Genomic DNA, 16,915 nt, shown 5'->3' with positions numbered 1-16,915 from the left:
GGTCATATGTATAGTTATACTGTATAGTGAGAACTTTCTCTTTATGAATCATTCCCATAATCTCTGCCCACTCCCTTTCGTCACCGTAATGTTCGGTGAGTAAAATGAACTGCAACCGAAAGTGAAAGCATTGGATGATGTCTAAAGGGGTGGAGATAAAGGGAGAGGAAAACAGAGGACAAAGGAAATCTCTCTATTCTGGATCACAGCAACACCAAGGTCAGTCCCTCCATACACTTTTCTTTCTCTTGTCTAGTTTTAAAATGCACTTTTGATGGAGATGGACTAACTTTGCCCTGCTACGTTAGACTTTTTCCATCCTGTGCACACCGCAATTAGGCATCATCAGAGATCAGGCCATATAAAACTGTCAACTATTTCAAATATAGATACCAACGAGTGTACAGTACATTTAGTACATGTACCTCATCTTGTCTCCATTGCATTGTGGTCATACTGGAATGCCAGGGTTTTCTCTAGGTTTCTGGAGGGCTTAGGTACTCTGGTGTAAATCTAAGTGTAAAATGTAAATGTGATGTAATATACATTTTGTAAGTGTAAATGTAATGTAATTTTTTTTATTATTTATTTATTATTAAAACTATTTAATATCTAATTACTATTATTTTTATTTATAGGTATTTACTATTACTATTGATGGGCAGAAAACACGTGTAGTGAATACAGCGGTTAAATAAATTGTATCCAAAGAATGTAAGCACAGGCAAATTTGGGGCTTAGACATGTAGAGAGAGAGCAACATTATCTCTCTCAAACACACACACATATACACACACACACACACACATGCTCATTCAGACTTTCATTTCTCTTCTGTTCATAGCCACACCCGTTATTTACAGCATCTGTGTGTCTATTATGAGATCATGGAAAAAAAAAACAACATGCTGTGACTCGCTGTTACTATGCCAGGTGTGCAAAATGCACAAGTTTAGCCCACAGAGAGTAGAGACTGCACTTCAGAATAAATGTACAGTTTAAGGGCGCGTACTCACACTTCTGTGATCTCTAAATGTGCCCTGGCCGCAGGCTACTCACACTCGGCCCAGTTAAACCGTGGCCAAGTATGTTTGACCCCAAACTAAGTCCGGTTCGATTTACTAGTGTGATCACTCCGTGCCGTGCCGTGCCGTGCCCTGCCGTGTACCGTGCACGCTTGAAAGAGGTGGGCCAGGGCACGGTTCGGTTGGACTCGGGCATGGTGTGACCACTAAACGTGCCCGGGTCTGGTTCTTACGTTACAGTTGAACGGGAATTGCAGTCGGCGAGTCCCGCAATGTAATGACGTAGGCGTGCTCTGGCCCTGATTGTTTTATTGCAGTGTGAGTGCAGACCGTGGGAGGGTCAATCGTGCTCGGGAACAGTTCAAGGCACCTGGGCCAAGTGTGAGTAGGCCTACGTTCTCATCAGGTTACCTCCAGTCGTGTAGTCTACGTGATATGCAGGTATATGCAGTAGACCCACTAAGAAAGCTCCAGGAGTTCCATATACCCACAAATACCCAATGACACGCAAAAACATACTTTCCATTATATTTTTGATATATTTTGAATTGTCATCTGTGTTCTTTTTCTTCGCATAGGCTAAATAAAGGTATTTCCACCGTAAATTGGTGCATACAAGTGTATCCAAATTCAGAAAATGAAGTTGTTGACGCTCAAAACGTCCCTGGGGGAGAACACCCAGATCCCCCCCCTTTCCCCAAAGGCAGATTCTGGCCCATATATATAGGCCATATATACAGTACAGTATACCCACTACAATACATTAGACTACAGCACTGGTTACCTACCCCTAACAATCCTAATCCCACAGTTGTAGCTTGATTTCTTTATATTTACTGAGTGTAATGAACATATTGGGTCACCAGATATAAACTCATACTATGTCTTTTGGGGTTGTGGTGGTTTTTCTGTAATGTTTTGCTGTTGTTAGGTGAGAACCTCAAAAATCCAAAATTAAGTTTACAGGAAACATCAAACACAGCCATATTTCTCACACAGTTTAGAGACTTCATTGAACAGTTTTCTGGGTGAACTAGCCCTACGCACAGAGAGATAGAAACATCTAACTGAAAGCGCTCCCTGACACTGGGTGACTGTCCCCTGACAGATGCAGTCCCTCAAAGATCACGATGCTCTCATTCCTCAGCCTCGTGGGACTTTGCCTAAGGTGTGTGCTGCGGCACTGGCTGCCATGACGATAGGAGGCACAGTAATTCTGTCTCCTGAAAGGTTATTTGGATGGGTTGCCATGGTAATACTCATCCTGACCCTCGGTCCTCTGCTGCACGGCCTCTGTCTGCTTGCAGAGGAGATGATTTACCATTCCAATACGAGGTGAGAGACAAGGTGTGGTTGTGTGTGGTACAATCAGTTACAGTATGAGGTAAGGCCGCAACTGAGAGTGTTTTTGTATTTAGATTAAGAAAAGAATAAGAAAAAAAAGGGCAAAATTTAGAATTTTATTCATAGACTGTATCAAGAAGTGGTCGTAGCCACTGTGACATCACCAATGGGTTTGTAGACTACCGTTTTGATGCCTCAAGTTTAGCTATTTGGCCTTCGCCCTCTTGATTTTTTGGAGCCAGTGGTGACCATATTTGGACGAGAGGGTGGAGCTAACTTATCAGCTAACGCTAGTGCTAGCTACCTAGCTTGGTGAGCAAGGTGCATCCATCATTCACGTTAACTGTGATATTGATTGGGATGCTTATTTTGGCGTAAAACAGGCTTAAAACTTAAACCTGTCTTTTAGAACACAAAGTGAGAACACACTGTGGAAGGGTCAAAATAGTAAGGCGAATACACGGACAAACAAGTTCACGGCTATTTGAATGTACACAGTGCCATAGATATGCATCGCTAAGGTTCTATCCTGATTGACTGGTATTAGCGACTGGTCAATCACAAGGTAGCCACGCCCTAAAGCCTCTGCTGCTTTATCATCTGTTTTTTAAATAAATGGGAGCATAATTACTAGTGCTGTCAAACGATTAAAATATTTATTCGCGATTATTCACATTAATATCATAGTTAACTCGCAATTAATCGCACATTTTTATCTATTCAAAATGTCCCTAGATTTCTTTTTGTCCAATTATTTTTTGTCATTTTAATGCTCTTATCAACATGGAAAAGTGGATCGGCTTGCTTTGTTCTTTTGTCGCCTGGCTTTGACGAGGGGGCGGAGAATTGGCATCAGCTGTGTGCTTGGCCATCAGCTGTGTACTTGGCCATCAGCTGTGTGCTTGGCCATCAGCTGTGTACTTGGCCATCAGCTGTGTGCTTGGCCATCAGCTGTGTACTTGGCCAACAGCTGTGTACTTGGCCATCAGCTGTGTGCTTGGCCATCAGCTGTGTACTTGGCCATCAGCTGTGTGCTTGGCCATCAGCTGTGTGCTTGGCCATCAAGTGGTATTTCAGACAGGATGTGCTGCGATGATAGCTCAGTTCACAACGACAAAACACACAGATCACTTGTCAATGGAACCATTTGGCAACTTTTTAAAAGTTAACTTTCCATTCAGAATCTTATTGGCATCCATTTCGGCGTCTCGCGCTCGTCATCGACTCAAAAACGTTAGCCTACTACTCTTTGGCCGGCTCGCAAGCCCAAACCAGTGTGTGCGGCGTGCCTGTTTTGTTTCCGGTCTAGCTAGATCCGGTGTGGTGTTGTAGTTTTTCTAACGTTACTAGTTGTTGCAACAGCATGTGAAAAAAACTACAAAGTTTGCTATGCCAAAAAGAACGTTAATCTTGCGATAAAAAAATTTACGCTGTTAAAATGGATTTGTGTTAACGCCGTTAATAACGCGTTTAACTGACAGCACTAATAATTACCAAAATGAACATCATGCTGTATTGAAGAAGACTTGAAACTAGCGATTGAGAAGATAAACTCTTTATGAAAATGTTTACTGAGGTAATAAATCAAGTGAGAAGAAGGGTCATTTTCTCATAAATGTCTATACAAACTGACTTCTTATTGCAACCAGTGGAGTCGCCCCCTGCTGGCCATTAGATACAATGCATTGGCTTCACTTTTCAGAAGCTACATTCACTTCTATTATACAGTCAATGAGTTTAACCTTTGCTGTCTGGTCTGACTTAAGTAGTACTCAGGTTTGAATGTGCCTTTCCTTGCATTGCTTAAAGCTGCTCTAATCAATATGTTTGTATTAACAATGCATCAAATGACTGTAATGTTAAAGGTGTCACTCATGGTGCTATCATCAGTGTTTCCAGCTGCACTAGGCAGCTGTTTTGAGTAAAAAAATAAAAAACTTTTGTAAAACTGTACACTACCTAGATGTTAACATCGGTCTCTGTAACACTGTGTGTACAGAAATAATTTCAGCCTCTCAAAATGAGTGGAATGTTTCACTGACGTCAAAATGCTATACTGAGCATCCACCAGTGCAACAGTGACACTGTACACACAGTTCCAGGGACAACAGTATCCTCTCTGTTTTTACAGGTATCGAGGCAGAGGGCTGCTGAGCCATGTGCTGCCAGCCTGTGGGTTGGGGGGAAAGACCCTGCTGGCTGCGGGTCTGGCAGGCCTTCTGCTCTACCTGGCCGAAAATCCTCTGCCACACAAAGGCCAATGCTGGAAACTCCTCTTCCTGGCCTCGGCCCTTTACGCGTTGTTCAAAAGCCTGGGAGTCTTGGTGAGGTCCATACCTGAAACAAAGGAGTAAAGTCTATATACAGTATATAGTATATATATATATGACTGTCAAAATAACGCGATAATTTCGATTAATTAAGCTGAGTCCTGCAGCGGCGCAAAGTTCGAATCCGACCTGCTGCCCTTTGCTGCGTGTCATCCCCCATCTCTCTCCCCCTTTCATGTCTCTCCACTTTCAAAAATAAAGGGAAAAGCCCCTGTCGGTACACGATCCATTCTGCCTGCACGATCCGTTCTGCACATGCGCAAAATGTTCGCGCATGCGCGGTTGTACGAGGATTTACGACACTGCACGATCTGTTCCACGCTTCCGGTCGACAGCCAAGCTAACGTTAGTTTAGCTAACAGCTAATTCGGCTAACTGCTAGCTGAGACAGCATGTAATAACTTTAAAAGACCCTCAAAATAAAACTTGAAAATAAACGTTGACATATATAACAGCTGTTACGTCAGTTCTACTTTACTTGTGCTCATTTAAAATACAATCACTCAATACTTGTCTTTATTGTTATTACTGTGAAGTCTTAATTTAGCTGTAGCCTGCTTTTCCCATTACGTTTGAGTTAACGTTATTTTAGACTGAATCTAGCTGTCAGCTAGCGGTTAGCCGAATTAGCTGTTAGCTAAACTAACGTTAGCTTCCCGGTGGAGGCTAGCCATAGGCTAGCGTGGAACAGATCGTGCAGGTCGTATGGATACGTAAAACAGTATTATCTTGCGCATGTGCAGAACGGATCGTGCAGGCAGAACGGATCGTGTACCGACAGCCCCAAAAAATAATCTATAAAAAAAAATAACGCAGATTAATCCATTCCATATTGACGTTTGATCCGGAGCCGTTCTAGCCACCATTGGACTGTAAAATGAAGGAGGGAGACGAGAATGTGCTGCCTGGATCATTGGATGAACTGGAACATTAACTTGTAAAAATCTTCTTCCTGCCAACCCTGGCTACCGAAATCTGGTGCCACTGATATGTCTGCTCTTCTCTCTGATGCTCTGAAACAGACTATACAGGCAACACAAACACCGCTGCATGTGACGCTAGTTAACACTATACTCAACAGCGGCTAACGTTAGCCTACCGCTAGCTAGTTAACACTATACTCAACAGCACCTAACGTTAGCCTACCGCTAGCTAGTAGCTGGATTAAACACGGTTACAATGCTGACAGCTAACGCTGAACGGTGTAAAGTTTGACTGTGTTTTACTGTAGAGGACTGTGACTCAACAGCGGGATGTAACAATCTGCAGCTTCCGAGCTGCCGTCGGAAAAACAACACAGACGGGGCGTTCAATGAAACTGGTAAACTATAGCTTCGTGGTGCATTTGAAGTTATTGTAAATGTCCTTGGTGGTTGTTTTTGTCGTTCAACAGCAATTTACTAGTGAAATAAGTTCTTGTTATTGTTATACATTATTATTAAATCATTTAATTTTGACTATATGGCCTTAGCAATAAACAAGCCGTTCTTTAATGTCACCAACTGTTGTTTAGTACCCTTTGTTTTCTTTTCTTTTTTTACTTTCTTAAAAAGTATCGGTTCAGGCACCATTAATTATGTATGCGATTAATTTTGATTAATTAATCACAGATGATAATTATGTAAGTGTAAATGTAATGTAATTTTTTTATTATTTATTTATTATTAAAACTATTTAATATCTAATTACTATTATTTTTATTTATAGGTATTTACTATTACTATTGATGGGCAGAAAACACGTGTAGTGAATACAGCGGTTAAATAAATTGTATCCAAAGAATGTAAGCACAGGCAAATTTGGGGCTTAGACATGTAGAGAGAGAGCAACATTATCTCTCTCAAACACACACACACATACACACACACACACACACATGCTCATTCAGACTTTCATTTCTCTTCTGTTCATAGCCACACCCGTTATTTACAGCATCTGTGTGTCTATTATGAGATCATGGAAAAAAAAAACAACATGCTGTGACTCGCTGTTACTATGCCAGGTGTGCAAAATGCACAAGTTTAGCCCACAGAGAGTAGAGACTGCACTTCAGAATAAATGTACAGTTTAAGGGCGCGTACTCACACTTCTGTGATCTCTAAATGTGCCCTGGCCGCAGGCTACTCACACTCGGCCCAGTTAAACCGTGGCCAAGTATGTTTGACCCCAAACTAAGTCCGGTTCGATTTACTAGTGTGATCACTCCGTGCCGTGCCGTGCCGTGCCCTGCCGTGTACCGTGCACGCTTGAAAGAGGTGGGCCAGGGCACGGTTCGGTTGGACTCGGGCATGGTGTGACCACTAAACGTGCCCGGGTCTGGTTCTTACGTTACAGTTGAACGGGAATTGCAGTCGGCGAGTCCCGCAATGTAATGACGTAGGCGTGCTCTGGCCCTGATTGTTTTATTGCAGTGTGAGTGCAGACCGTGGGAGGGTCAATCGTGCTCGGGAACAGTTCAAGGCACCTGGGCCAAGTGTGAGTAGGCCTACGTTCTCATCAGGTTACCTCCAGTCGTGTAGTCTACGTGATATGCAGGTATATGCAGTAGACCCACTAAGAAAGCTCCAGGAGTTCCATATACCCACAAATACCCAATGACACGCAAAAACATACTTTCCATTATATTTTTGATATATTTTGAATTGTCATCTGTGTTCTTTTTCTTCGCATAGGCTAAATAAAGGTATTTCCACCGTAAATTGGTGCATACAAGTGTATCCAAATTCAGAAAATGAAGTTGTTGACGCTCAAAACGTCCCTGGGGGAGAACACCCAGATCCCCCCCCTTTCCCCAAAGGCAGATTCTGGCCCATATATATAGGCCATATATACAGTACAGTATACCCACTACAATACATTAGACTACAGCACTGGTTACCTACCCCTAACAATCCTAATCCCACAGTTGTAACTGTGCAGATAACGCAGATTAATCCATTCCATATTGACGTTTGATCCGGAGCCGTTCTAGCCACCATTGGACTGTAAAATGAAGGAGGGAGACGAGAATGTGCTGCCTGGATCATTGGATGAACTGGAACATTAACTTGTAAAAATCTTCTTCCTGCCAACCCTGGCTACCGAAATCTGGTGCCACTGATATGTCTGCTCTTCTCTCTGATGCTCTGAAACAGACTATACAGGCAACACAAACACCGCTGCATGTGACGCTAGTTAACACTATACTCAACAGCGGCTAACGTTAGCCTACCGCTAGCTAGTTAACACTATACTCAACAGCACCTAACGTTAGCCTACCGCTAGCTAGTTAACACTATACTCGACAGCAGCTAACGTTAGCCTACCGCTAGCTAGTAGCTGGATTAAACACGGTTACAATGCTGACAGCTAACGCTGAACGGTGTAAAATTTGACTGTGTTTTACTGTAGAGGACTGTGACTCAACAGCGGGATGTAACAATCTGCAGCTTCCGAGCTGCCGTCGGAAAAACAACACAGACGGGGCGTTCAATGAAACTGGTAAACTATAGCTTCGTGGTGCATTTGAAGTTATTGTAAATGTCCTTGGTGGTTGTTTTTGTCGTTCAACAGCAATTTACTAGTGAAATAAGTTCTTGTTATTGTTATACATTATTATTAAATCATTTAATTTTGACTATATGGCCTTAGCAATAAACAAGCCGTTCTTTAATGTCACCAACTGTTGTTTAGTACCCTTTGTTTTCTTTTCTTTTTTTACTTTCTTAAAAAGTATCGGTTCAGGCACCATTAATTATGTATGCGATTAATTTTGATTAATTAATCACAGAGTCTGTAATTAATTACATTAATTTTTTTAATCGATTGACAGCCCTAATATATATATATATATATAGTTATTTATACCATGGTCTGCGCGCCAGACGGTTCACGCCTCACTGTCGTCCATTAATACCTGACAATGGACACCTCGTCGGGCATTAACCCTTACGCTGGTGATCCATTTGTCCGTGCGACGCTTCTGTCACGCCACGCTCCACTCTATTCCTATGGGTGACATCAAGCGACTTCAACGTGCATGCAAAGCATTCTGGGAAGGTGGCGCTGCATTTGAAAAAATGCTGTGCGTCCAAAAGCTGGCCGACGCCCATCTTTATGCAAATTAATCCGTTGAACACGACACAACTATCCAGTAGAAGTAGACGAAAATCTTTCAAACTGACCTTTGTCGATCTGAAATGAAGACAGATTCAGCAACTGTATGGCCTATTTCTCGCTTCAAATGTTTTCAGAAACACGTTTCGGTGAACTATTTTCGTAAAATACGAGATCGTATTCTCAACGAGCCACTAGGTTGAAATTCTCGAGAAACCAGACCCATGCGTTCATCCAATCAGCTGCTGGTCAGGGGCGTGGAGCATCAACCATGGATGTATGACGTCGACACCACGCTTCAGTTGTGTTGCAAAAATGGATCAGCACTGTTACATATATATCATTCCAGGCTGCCACTAGTTTCTACTCCTGTAGAATGCTTTGGTAAATCGTAGTAAGCAATGGCTATATAACCAGTGGAACATCCATTTAAATTGGCATGTAGACGTTTCTCTGGCTACAACACCTTGAAGTGGTTACAGTGGGAAGTGACCAGGGGAGTGAATAATAGATACAGCCAGTCAACATGGGGGAGCCAGTGAGTCGGAAGGTTTGTTGAGTGTAGGTTGTTACATGGGTGTAATTTAAGTGGCAGACAGAAGAAGCTGTAATTTGTGACCAGTGTTGCGGGTCAGACATGGGATACGTAGTCAAAGATGTTTTGACCTATCATTAGACCCTGCAGTGGGTGTCTTCCTGTTTACCTGCACACACATATTCCAAACATTCCATTATTTGCACATTACAAATCTAACTTTACTGACTGAAATTGTGTTTTGTGCAGTTCAGACCAAAGATTTGTAGTCAGTTTTTTTCTAAGCTTCACAGTTCAAATGCACCTCAGTACATACATCAGTAAGGGAACGCATCACTATTTATAACGCTGATTCTGACTGTCTTCAGTTCAGCGGTAGGTTCCATCTTTTTCTGGCAGCTGTTCTGTTCAGAACAGTACAAACCCAGGCACACAGGCACTGTGTGTTTATAAGGGTTATAGGCTACCTCAGCAGCCAACTATTTGGGAGATCATGTTATCACCTCTTGAGAGTTTCTTTTGCTGGCTTTTAACAGGGAAGTAAAGTACTGTGAATCACATCTGAGATAGTCTCGCATTGCCAGACCCATCTCCACAGCGCAGTGTCAACACTGGAGTATGCTCTGGCAACACCACCAACTGATTTATTCTGGGATAGGAGGAAAAAATGCTCTGGCTTGTTTTTATTTCTTTAAAGCAATCACAACTGTCACAACTGGCGCTAAGCCCCGGATGCAGCAAGGGTGCCCTTGCAAAATAGATAGTGAAAGGGGAGGGACATCAGGCGCCGGATGTCAGGCCAGTTTATCCCAGCCCTGTACATCCGGTAATCCAGACTACAGCTGAGCTGACAACCGTGGTCACCAGTAAGGGGAGCTCCACAGCTAAAAGCTACTGCTCATTCAGGGACAGTGCATATCAGTTACACTTGCGATAACAACATTCTAGCTGACACTAACACCAGTGGTGTAGTCTACGTGATACGCAGGTATACGCAGTATACCCACTAAGAAAGCTCCAGGATTTCCATATACTCACTTAAAAATGCCCACTGACACGCACCAACATACTTTCCATTATATTCTTGATATATTTTGAATTGTCATCTGTGTATTTCTTCTGCACATAGGCTATATAAAGGTATTTCCACCGTAAATTGGTGCATAAAAGTGTATCCGAATACAGGAAATTAAGTTGTTGATGCTCAAAACTTCCCTGGGGGAGGACACCCAGACCCCCCACTATGACATACCCCCTATATTTCACTTTATATGAGATAAACAAGTACACTGTAAATATTCTGTAAAAGATAATTCTATTCTCTAAAACAATGTCTTTACAAATAAAAGTCAAATGCACCCTCTGTCCTGCACATTTGGAAGACAGCACAGAGGGAATCTCTCTCTCTCTCTCTCTCTCTTCACAATTCTGGTTGGTATAGATAATGATTTTATCAGAAAGTTCATCATCTGAGAGCTTATTATATTGTTACACCTCAGAGCGCCATGGTAGAAGTGAAAGATAGCCCCTGTTTTAGCATAAGAGCAGTACACTTCAGACAGAGCAGTCCCTATGTAAGAACGCTTCCTGGAGCATCAGTTGATTGTAATTGATGTGGCAGTTCCGGATTAAAAATAGGCTAGAAAAAAGTATGTCTTCATCAGCAAGAATCACCATAGCGCTGTCCTCGAAGAATTGCTTTATAATTCCGAACAAAGCTCCTTGTTCCAATCCAGCTCAAGCTTGAGTGTAGCTGTCTAAAAATATAGTTGTCCCACATAGGAAAGGGCAGCATGGGTGCAGGGGTGCCCTTTTCTCTTGCCTGACACCTTCCCATAGGTGTCCTGAGCATAGGTGAGGTGTTGTGACATCCCTCTGGCTGTTTCTGTGGTCGGTGTACAGGGTCCGTCGGAGGTGGAGGTGTCAGACGTCTGCGAGGGGAGGAAGATGAACGTGGCCCACGGCCTGGCCTGGTCCTTCTACCTTGGCTACCTGCGACTGGTGCTGCCGCGTCAGTAACATCAAAACACACATCTCCTTATATTTCCGATTACACACAATCATTTTAATATGAGATTGTGGGCTTTACCTTCACAATATAATCAATTTAACTTGATATACTGTATATGTCTTTGGTGTGCGTGCGTCCAATCAGGTTTGGAGGGCTCCATCGCAGCATTTCGTGCCACCCATCAGGACAACAGCTCCTCCTGGGGTCGTGGCTCCAGGAAACTCCTCATCCTCGTACCTCTCAACGCCAACATTTCTCACAAGCTGGAGGAAGAGGATGACAACATCTGTTTCTGTGACAACCTCCCCAACAGCGAGATAGACAGGGCAGGAGTCCGGGGGCGGGTCTACAAGCACAGCGTCTACAGTGTATTGGACGAGCATGGAAAGGTAGGCTGGGCTGTAGAACAATAGTTACAGATTATAATGCAGGTAGATTTAGATCATACCAGAACAGATACACTGAAGTAGAGCTACGATCGGGCCCAAGAAATCAACCTAAACCACGGCAGCAGTTTTGGATCCGAATTTCCACTGTAAAGAAAAAAAGAAAGAAATAACAATGATTATACACGCGTGGAAGAAGATGCGTGAGAAGACATCCGGAAGATGGCGGTCACACAAAGCGGTACACAGCCCAAACATTATTTACAACATTACACAGATTATGAAAAATGACCACCAGAAAATGAGTGCGAGCCGACACGATTCAAACTTGGCTGAATTTAGAGAATTTACAGTGGCAGAGAATCAAAGCTCTTCACTGAAGTGCTTTTCCACATGAAATACTAGCTGCATGCCATCCATCCATCCTTTCTCTGTGCTTTTTAGAGTCAAAGGTGGCGGAAAAATATCCCAGCATGCATTGGGCAAAAAGGGCAAGAAAACACCACAGACATGTCTCCAGTCCATCTCAGATGTGTATATCTGTATTATTTTAAGTTACAGATCTTAAATCTTAAAATAATTGAATTGCAAACTGATGAAATTAGAAATGTCTCAGGTGCACAGCAAAAATATTTAGTCACCATTAAATAATGCAATCAGAGAACCTGCAGTTCTGAGCTATTTGTGCTGTAATTGTGTGAGTTGAAGACCTCAGCCCTATTCGCCCAGGGAATGGTGGGGACCTTTAGTCATTTATAATCATTGTGGAGGCCGTCTGTGATCATAACATTTAACATATAACATATCAGTAACAATTACCCCGTAAATTACCTACAGTAGGTAAACATTTGGCTAAACACAGAGGTTGTGTGATTATCAGCGGGGGAAGAAGCATTCAGATCCTTTACTTAAGTAAAAGTACTAATACCACACTGTAAAAATACTGTTACTGTTACAAGTAAAAGTCCACCATTGAAACTGGTACTTAAATAAAAGTATGTAAGTATTATCAGCAAACAGTACTTAAAAGTGCTGTAGGTAGGATTGGGAAGATCCAGGACTTAGCCAAAACATTTGAACATCAACAACTTCTCAGTCCCTGCCCCCTTTCTGCTAAAGCCCAAAACGTTCTCCTAAGCCCCTCCCCCCACAAGGGAGAATAAATGCGTGTGCATGAGCACATGATTGACACGCAGTTAGACACCCCCCCTGGCCCTGATTGGTGCATCTGAACAGCTGTGGATTTTTGCAAATCTAACTACAGGCTGTAGGTGGTGCCAGAGGAGCTGGATTTATTTTTAAATGAGCTGCTTCATGTAGTTCTACTGGAACATAGGGTCAGTTTCAGCAAATATGACAGAAAGTTAGTTTTATAAGGCTTACCTACTGCACCTTTAAAGTATTGAAAGTACAAGTACTCAAAGCAGAAAAATCCTCACATTTTATAGACTGGAAACGATCCAAACAGTTCTGTCAATCAACTAAGTGTTTAATGGTCTAATCATCTCAGCTGGACTTGTAGGCCGTTATATTGTTGGCTAGTTTCATTTACTACACTACATGTGTTTTGTGTGCAGAAATCTTAATGTGTAAAGTAACTAGTAACTAAAGCTGTCAGATGAATGTAGTGGAGTAAAAAGTACAATATTTCTCTCTGAAATGTAGCGGAGTAGAAGTAGAAAAGAATGGCATGGAAAGAAAAGACTCAAGTAAAGTACAAGTAGCCTACCTCAAATTGGTACTAAAATACAGTACTTGAGTAATTGTACTTAGTTACATTCCAGCACTGGTGATATATTAGTCCTGTGCGAATCGGCATCTCGTGATATGAGGGTCATATTTGGGGCTGTGTTTTGACCCAGTCTTGACATCATATGCGAGGCGTAATGTTGGTAAATTAGAATAGAGTTTTTTTCTTATCCTGTGCAAATGCGCCGCACGAAACACAGACGTAAATCCCATGATGTCCCCTGTTAATACTCGTCCCATGTGAATAGGGCTTTAGTGTGCTGACATTTTCTCCTTTGATCAGATTTGTAAGGACTGCACAGCTAAAATGCGAAAGAGAGAGAGAGAGAGAGAGAGAGAGAGGGAGAGAGGGAGAGACAGTAAAGTGACAGACTCAAGAGGCTGTTTCTAATATATATATAAAATATTCTTCAATATTTCATGATAGCACGTCAATGTGCTCCATATTCAATATGTTTGATGTTGTAAATCTAACAGTGATTGTACTCAAAACCCCTGTCTGTAGTTTAGTGGAGGGAAAGGAAGTTTGGGATGCATGAAAGCAGTCTGAGTTTTCATATGAGACCAGAAATAGCCACTAGTTCTATCAAAGTGTTATTTTACAGTTGCTGTCATCACACAGAATAAGCGTTAAGTAGTAAGTTTGACTTTACTCCAGTAAACAGTACTGTACTTAAGTTTAATTTTGAGGTACTTTTACATTACTTGAGTTATTCCATTTTAAGCTATTTGGTACTCCTCCTTCACTACATTTCATTACATGATATTGTGTTTTACTTCACTACATTTATCTGACAACTATCGAAACAGATTAAGGTTTTACATAAGCCTACTAAACTTGATTAGAATTTACGTTTGTATTTTCACTCTAAACAATACACCATGAAAGACTTTTGTCCTCTTGTCTTGAACATATTTTAAGAATATAAAAGAAACACTGAGACTTGTGATGCCTTTTCAACACAAGTGATTTGTACTTTGGGATCCAAAAAGAAAATCACCAGAGTATAGTACATCCCCTCCAGCATGATGTTTCCCTTCCATAGCACAGCATGACCGCCACCTGCTGGTTCAACCTGAGAATTCACTAGTCGAGAGCTACATTAGAAAAGCACAGTGACAGCACCATCTACATGTAAAACATGGTCATCAAACTTTTCTGGTGCACAAGCTTTTAAAGTGCTCATATTATGCTCATTTCCAGGTTCATAATTGTATTTAGAGGTTATATCAGAATAGGTTTACATGATTTAATTTTCAAAAATCACTGTATTTTTGTTGTACTGCACATTGCTGCAGCTCCTCTTTTCACCCTGTGTGTTGAGCTCTCTGTTTTAGCTACAGAGTGAGACATCTCACTTCTGTTCCATCTTTGTTGGGAGTCGCACATGCTTAGTACCTAGGTAAGGACTACTAGCCAGTCAGAAGCAGAGTATGAGGGCGTGCCCTGACAGTAGCTAGGTAAGGACTACTAGCCAGTCAGAAGCAGAGTATGAGGGCGTGCCATGCTAGCAGCTAGGCGAGCATTATAACGTGTGTTCCAAAGTGACCACGTTTGTCTCTGAAGTAAAGGCTGGACTACAATAGAGCTGTTTGGAGCAGTTTGTGAACAGTGTTTTCTGTTGGAGATGGTAAGTCCCTTTGGGGTGGACTTTGGGCTTTTTCACTTTGTAAACCTATAACATGCACAAAAAAGATATATATAACACAATAAAGGAAAGGGGAAAAGCCAAAAAGCATGATATGAGCACATTAAAGGATTAGTTGCTCATGTAATGTTTTTTATCTGTGTGTGTGTGTGTGTGTATGTGTGTCTAAACAGGCCCATGAATGTGTGGTAGAGTATGCGACGCCTCTGCTGACGCTGTACAGCATGTCCCAGGAGAGCAGCGCTGGTTTCGGGGAGCCGGAGCGCAGACAGCAGGTCCTGCTCTTCTACAGGACGCTGCAGGACATACTGGAGCACTCGCTGGAGTGCCGCAACCGCTACAAACTCATCCTGCTTAATGGTAGGAAGACAAGCCACGTGTATGTGTGTCTGTGTGTGTAAACTTTATACACACCTCGCGCGGCATGAGACATAGGCTACTGTTTTTAAGGGGGATTTGAGCTTCCCCACAAGGATTGAGAATCAGTGTTTGTGTATTTATGGATTCCTTTGAAATTTCTGTTTAAAAAAAAAAGGTTTTGTTGATGCACAGCCGCCTTTTGCAGCACAGTGTGTCACTAAAATAGGGCTACAACTAACTGTTTATTTTCAGTGTTGATTAATCTGTTGATTATTTTTTCGATTAATCAATTTTGGTCTGTAAAAAATGTCAAATGGTGAAAGTTTTTCCGAAAGCCCAAGATTACGTCCTCAAAAAAGATATTCACAGAGGAGAGAAGAAACTAGAAAATATTCACATTTAGGAAGCTGGAATTGGAGATTTTTTTAACTTTTTTTTCCTTTCCTCTAGATGAGCATGAGGACGACCCTCACTTCCTGTCCAAAGCTATCCTACGCCACCTTCAGCAGCAGGAGAAAGAGGAGTTCTGCCTCACCCCACCTCCTCACCAGGAGATGGTGCATCCGTTGGCGAGCGCATCCGGTGCCCCGGCTGTGAACGGTGACTGGCACCACCCTGAGCAAATGAGCAGGGAGCCTACGCTCATGTTCAGCCTTGAGAAACCTCAGCCTCTGAGGGAACCTGTCGAGAACACTTATCAATGAACAATATACTGTAAATACATGCTCAGGCAACGGGGAACATAAACACACACACGCCAAGGTTATAATTGTTAACAAAACCAAACAAAATAACGAAAACTAGGTGGGAAAAAACATTGTTGTTAACTGAAATAAAAATAAAAATGAGGCATTACAAAAAAACGAAAACAAACTAAAACTGTAATGTCTGTTTGCAAAACTAACTAAAATAAAATAAAATTATCAAGTAAATGTCCTTAGTTTTCGTCTTTGTCGATCTTTCATAGAGCAAAGAGCACGGTTACATTCGGTAGCCTGGTGCGCGGTCTCCTCGTGACAGTCTAACTACCATGTAGCAACATTCACTTCTAACATTTAACTTTACATAACTACCAAGATAACATGATGTGTATATTTGTATGTGATATAATACTTTCCCCTTGGTAATGTAGCCTATGCATTTCCATGAACACAGTTCTAAAATGCACGAGACATAAAGGCTTCTGCTATCGGTTGATAACTCAAACTTGCCGAGAACCTAGACACCCGTTTGATTACATAGACTCATGCATTAGGCACGGTTACGGTCTCGTTCAGTAACCTGGTGCGCGTTCCCCTGGTGACAGCCTACGTACCATGTAACAAACATTTAACTTAACATAACTACTAAGATAACATGATGTGTATTTGTATGTGATATCCATCTATAATGTAGCCTATGAATTTCTATGTACACAATCATCTAAGATGC

The 16,915-nt window shown here is 42.0% G+C and overlaps 1 protein-coding gene across 1 annotated transcript; it reads left to right on the top strand.

Annotated features, from left to right (window-relative positions):
* Positions 1-16,258, top strand: sting1 (stimulator of interferon response cGAMP interactor 1). The gene is made up of 7 exons (XM_031280070.2): positions 1-219; positions 2,134-2,360; positions 4,501-4,693; positions 11,232-11,340; positions 11,485-11,729; positions 15,298-15,484; positions 15,935-16,258. Exons 2-7 carry the CDS (start codon positions 2,134-2,136, stop codon positions 16,186-16,188), a joined length of 1,215 nt encoding a protein of 404 aa, XP_031135930.1. The 5' UTR covers positions 1-219; the 3' UTR covers positions 16,189-16,258.
* Positions 16,259-16,915: the final 657 nt, after the last annotated feature.

The sequence above is a fragment of the Sander lucioperca genome, chromosome 1 (assembly GCF_008315115.2).
Source record: "Sander lucioperca isolate FBNREF2018 chromosome 1, SLUC_FBN_1.2, whole genome shotgun sequence".
NCBI lineage: Eukaryota > Metazoa > Chordata > Actinopteri > Perciformes > Percidae > Sander > Sander lucioperca.
The sequence above is the reverse complement of the archived record's forward strand: the minus strand, read 5'-3'. Positions and strand labels throughout refer to the sequence as shown.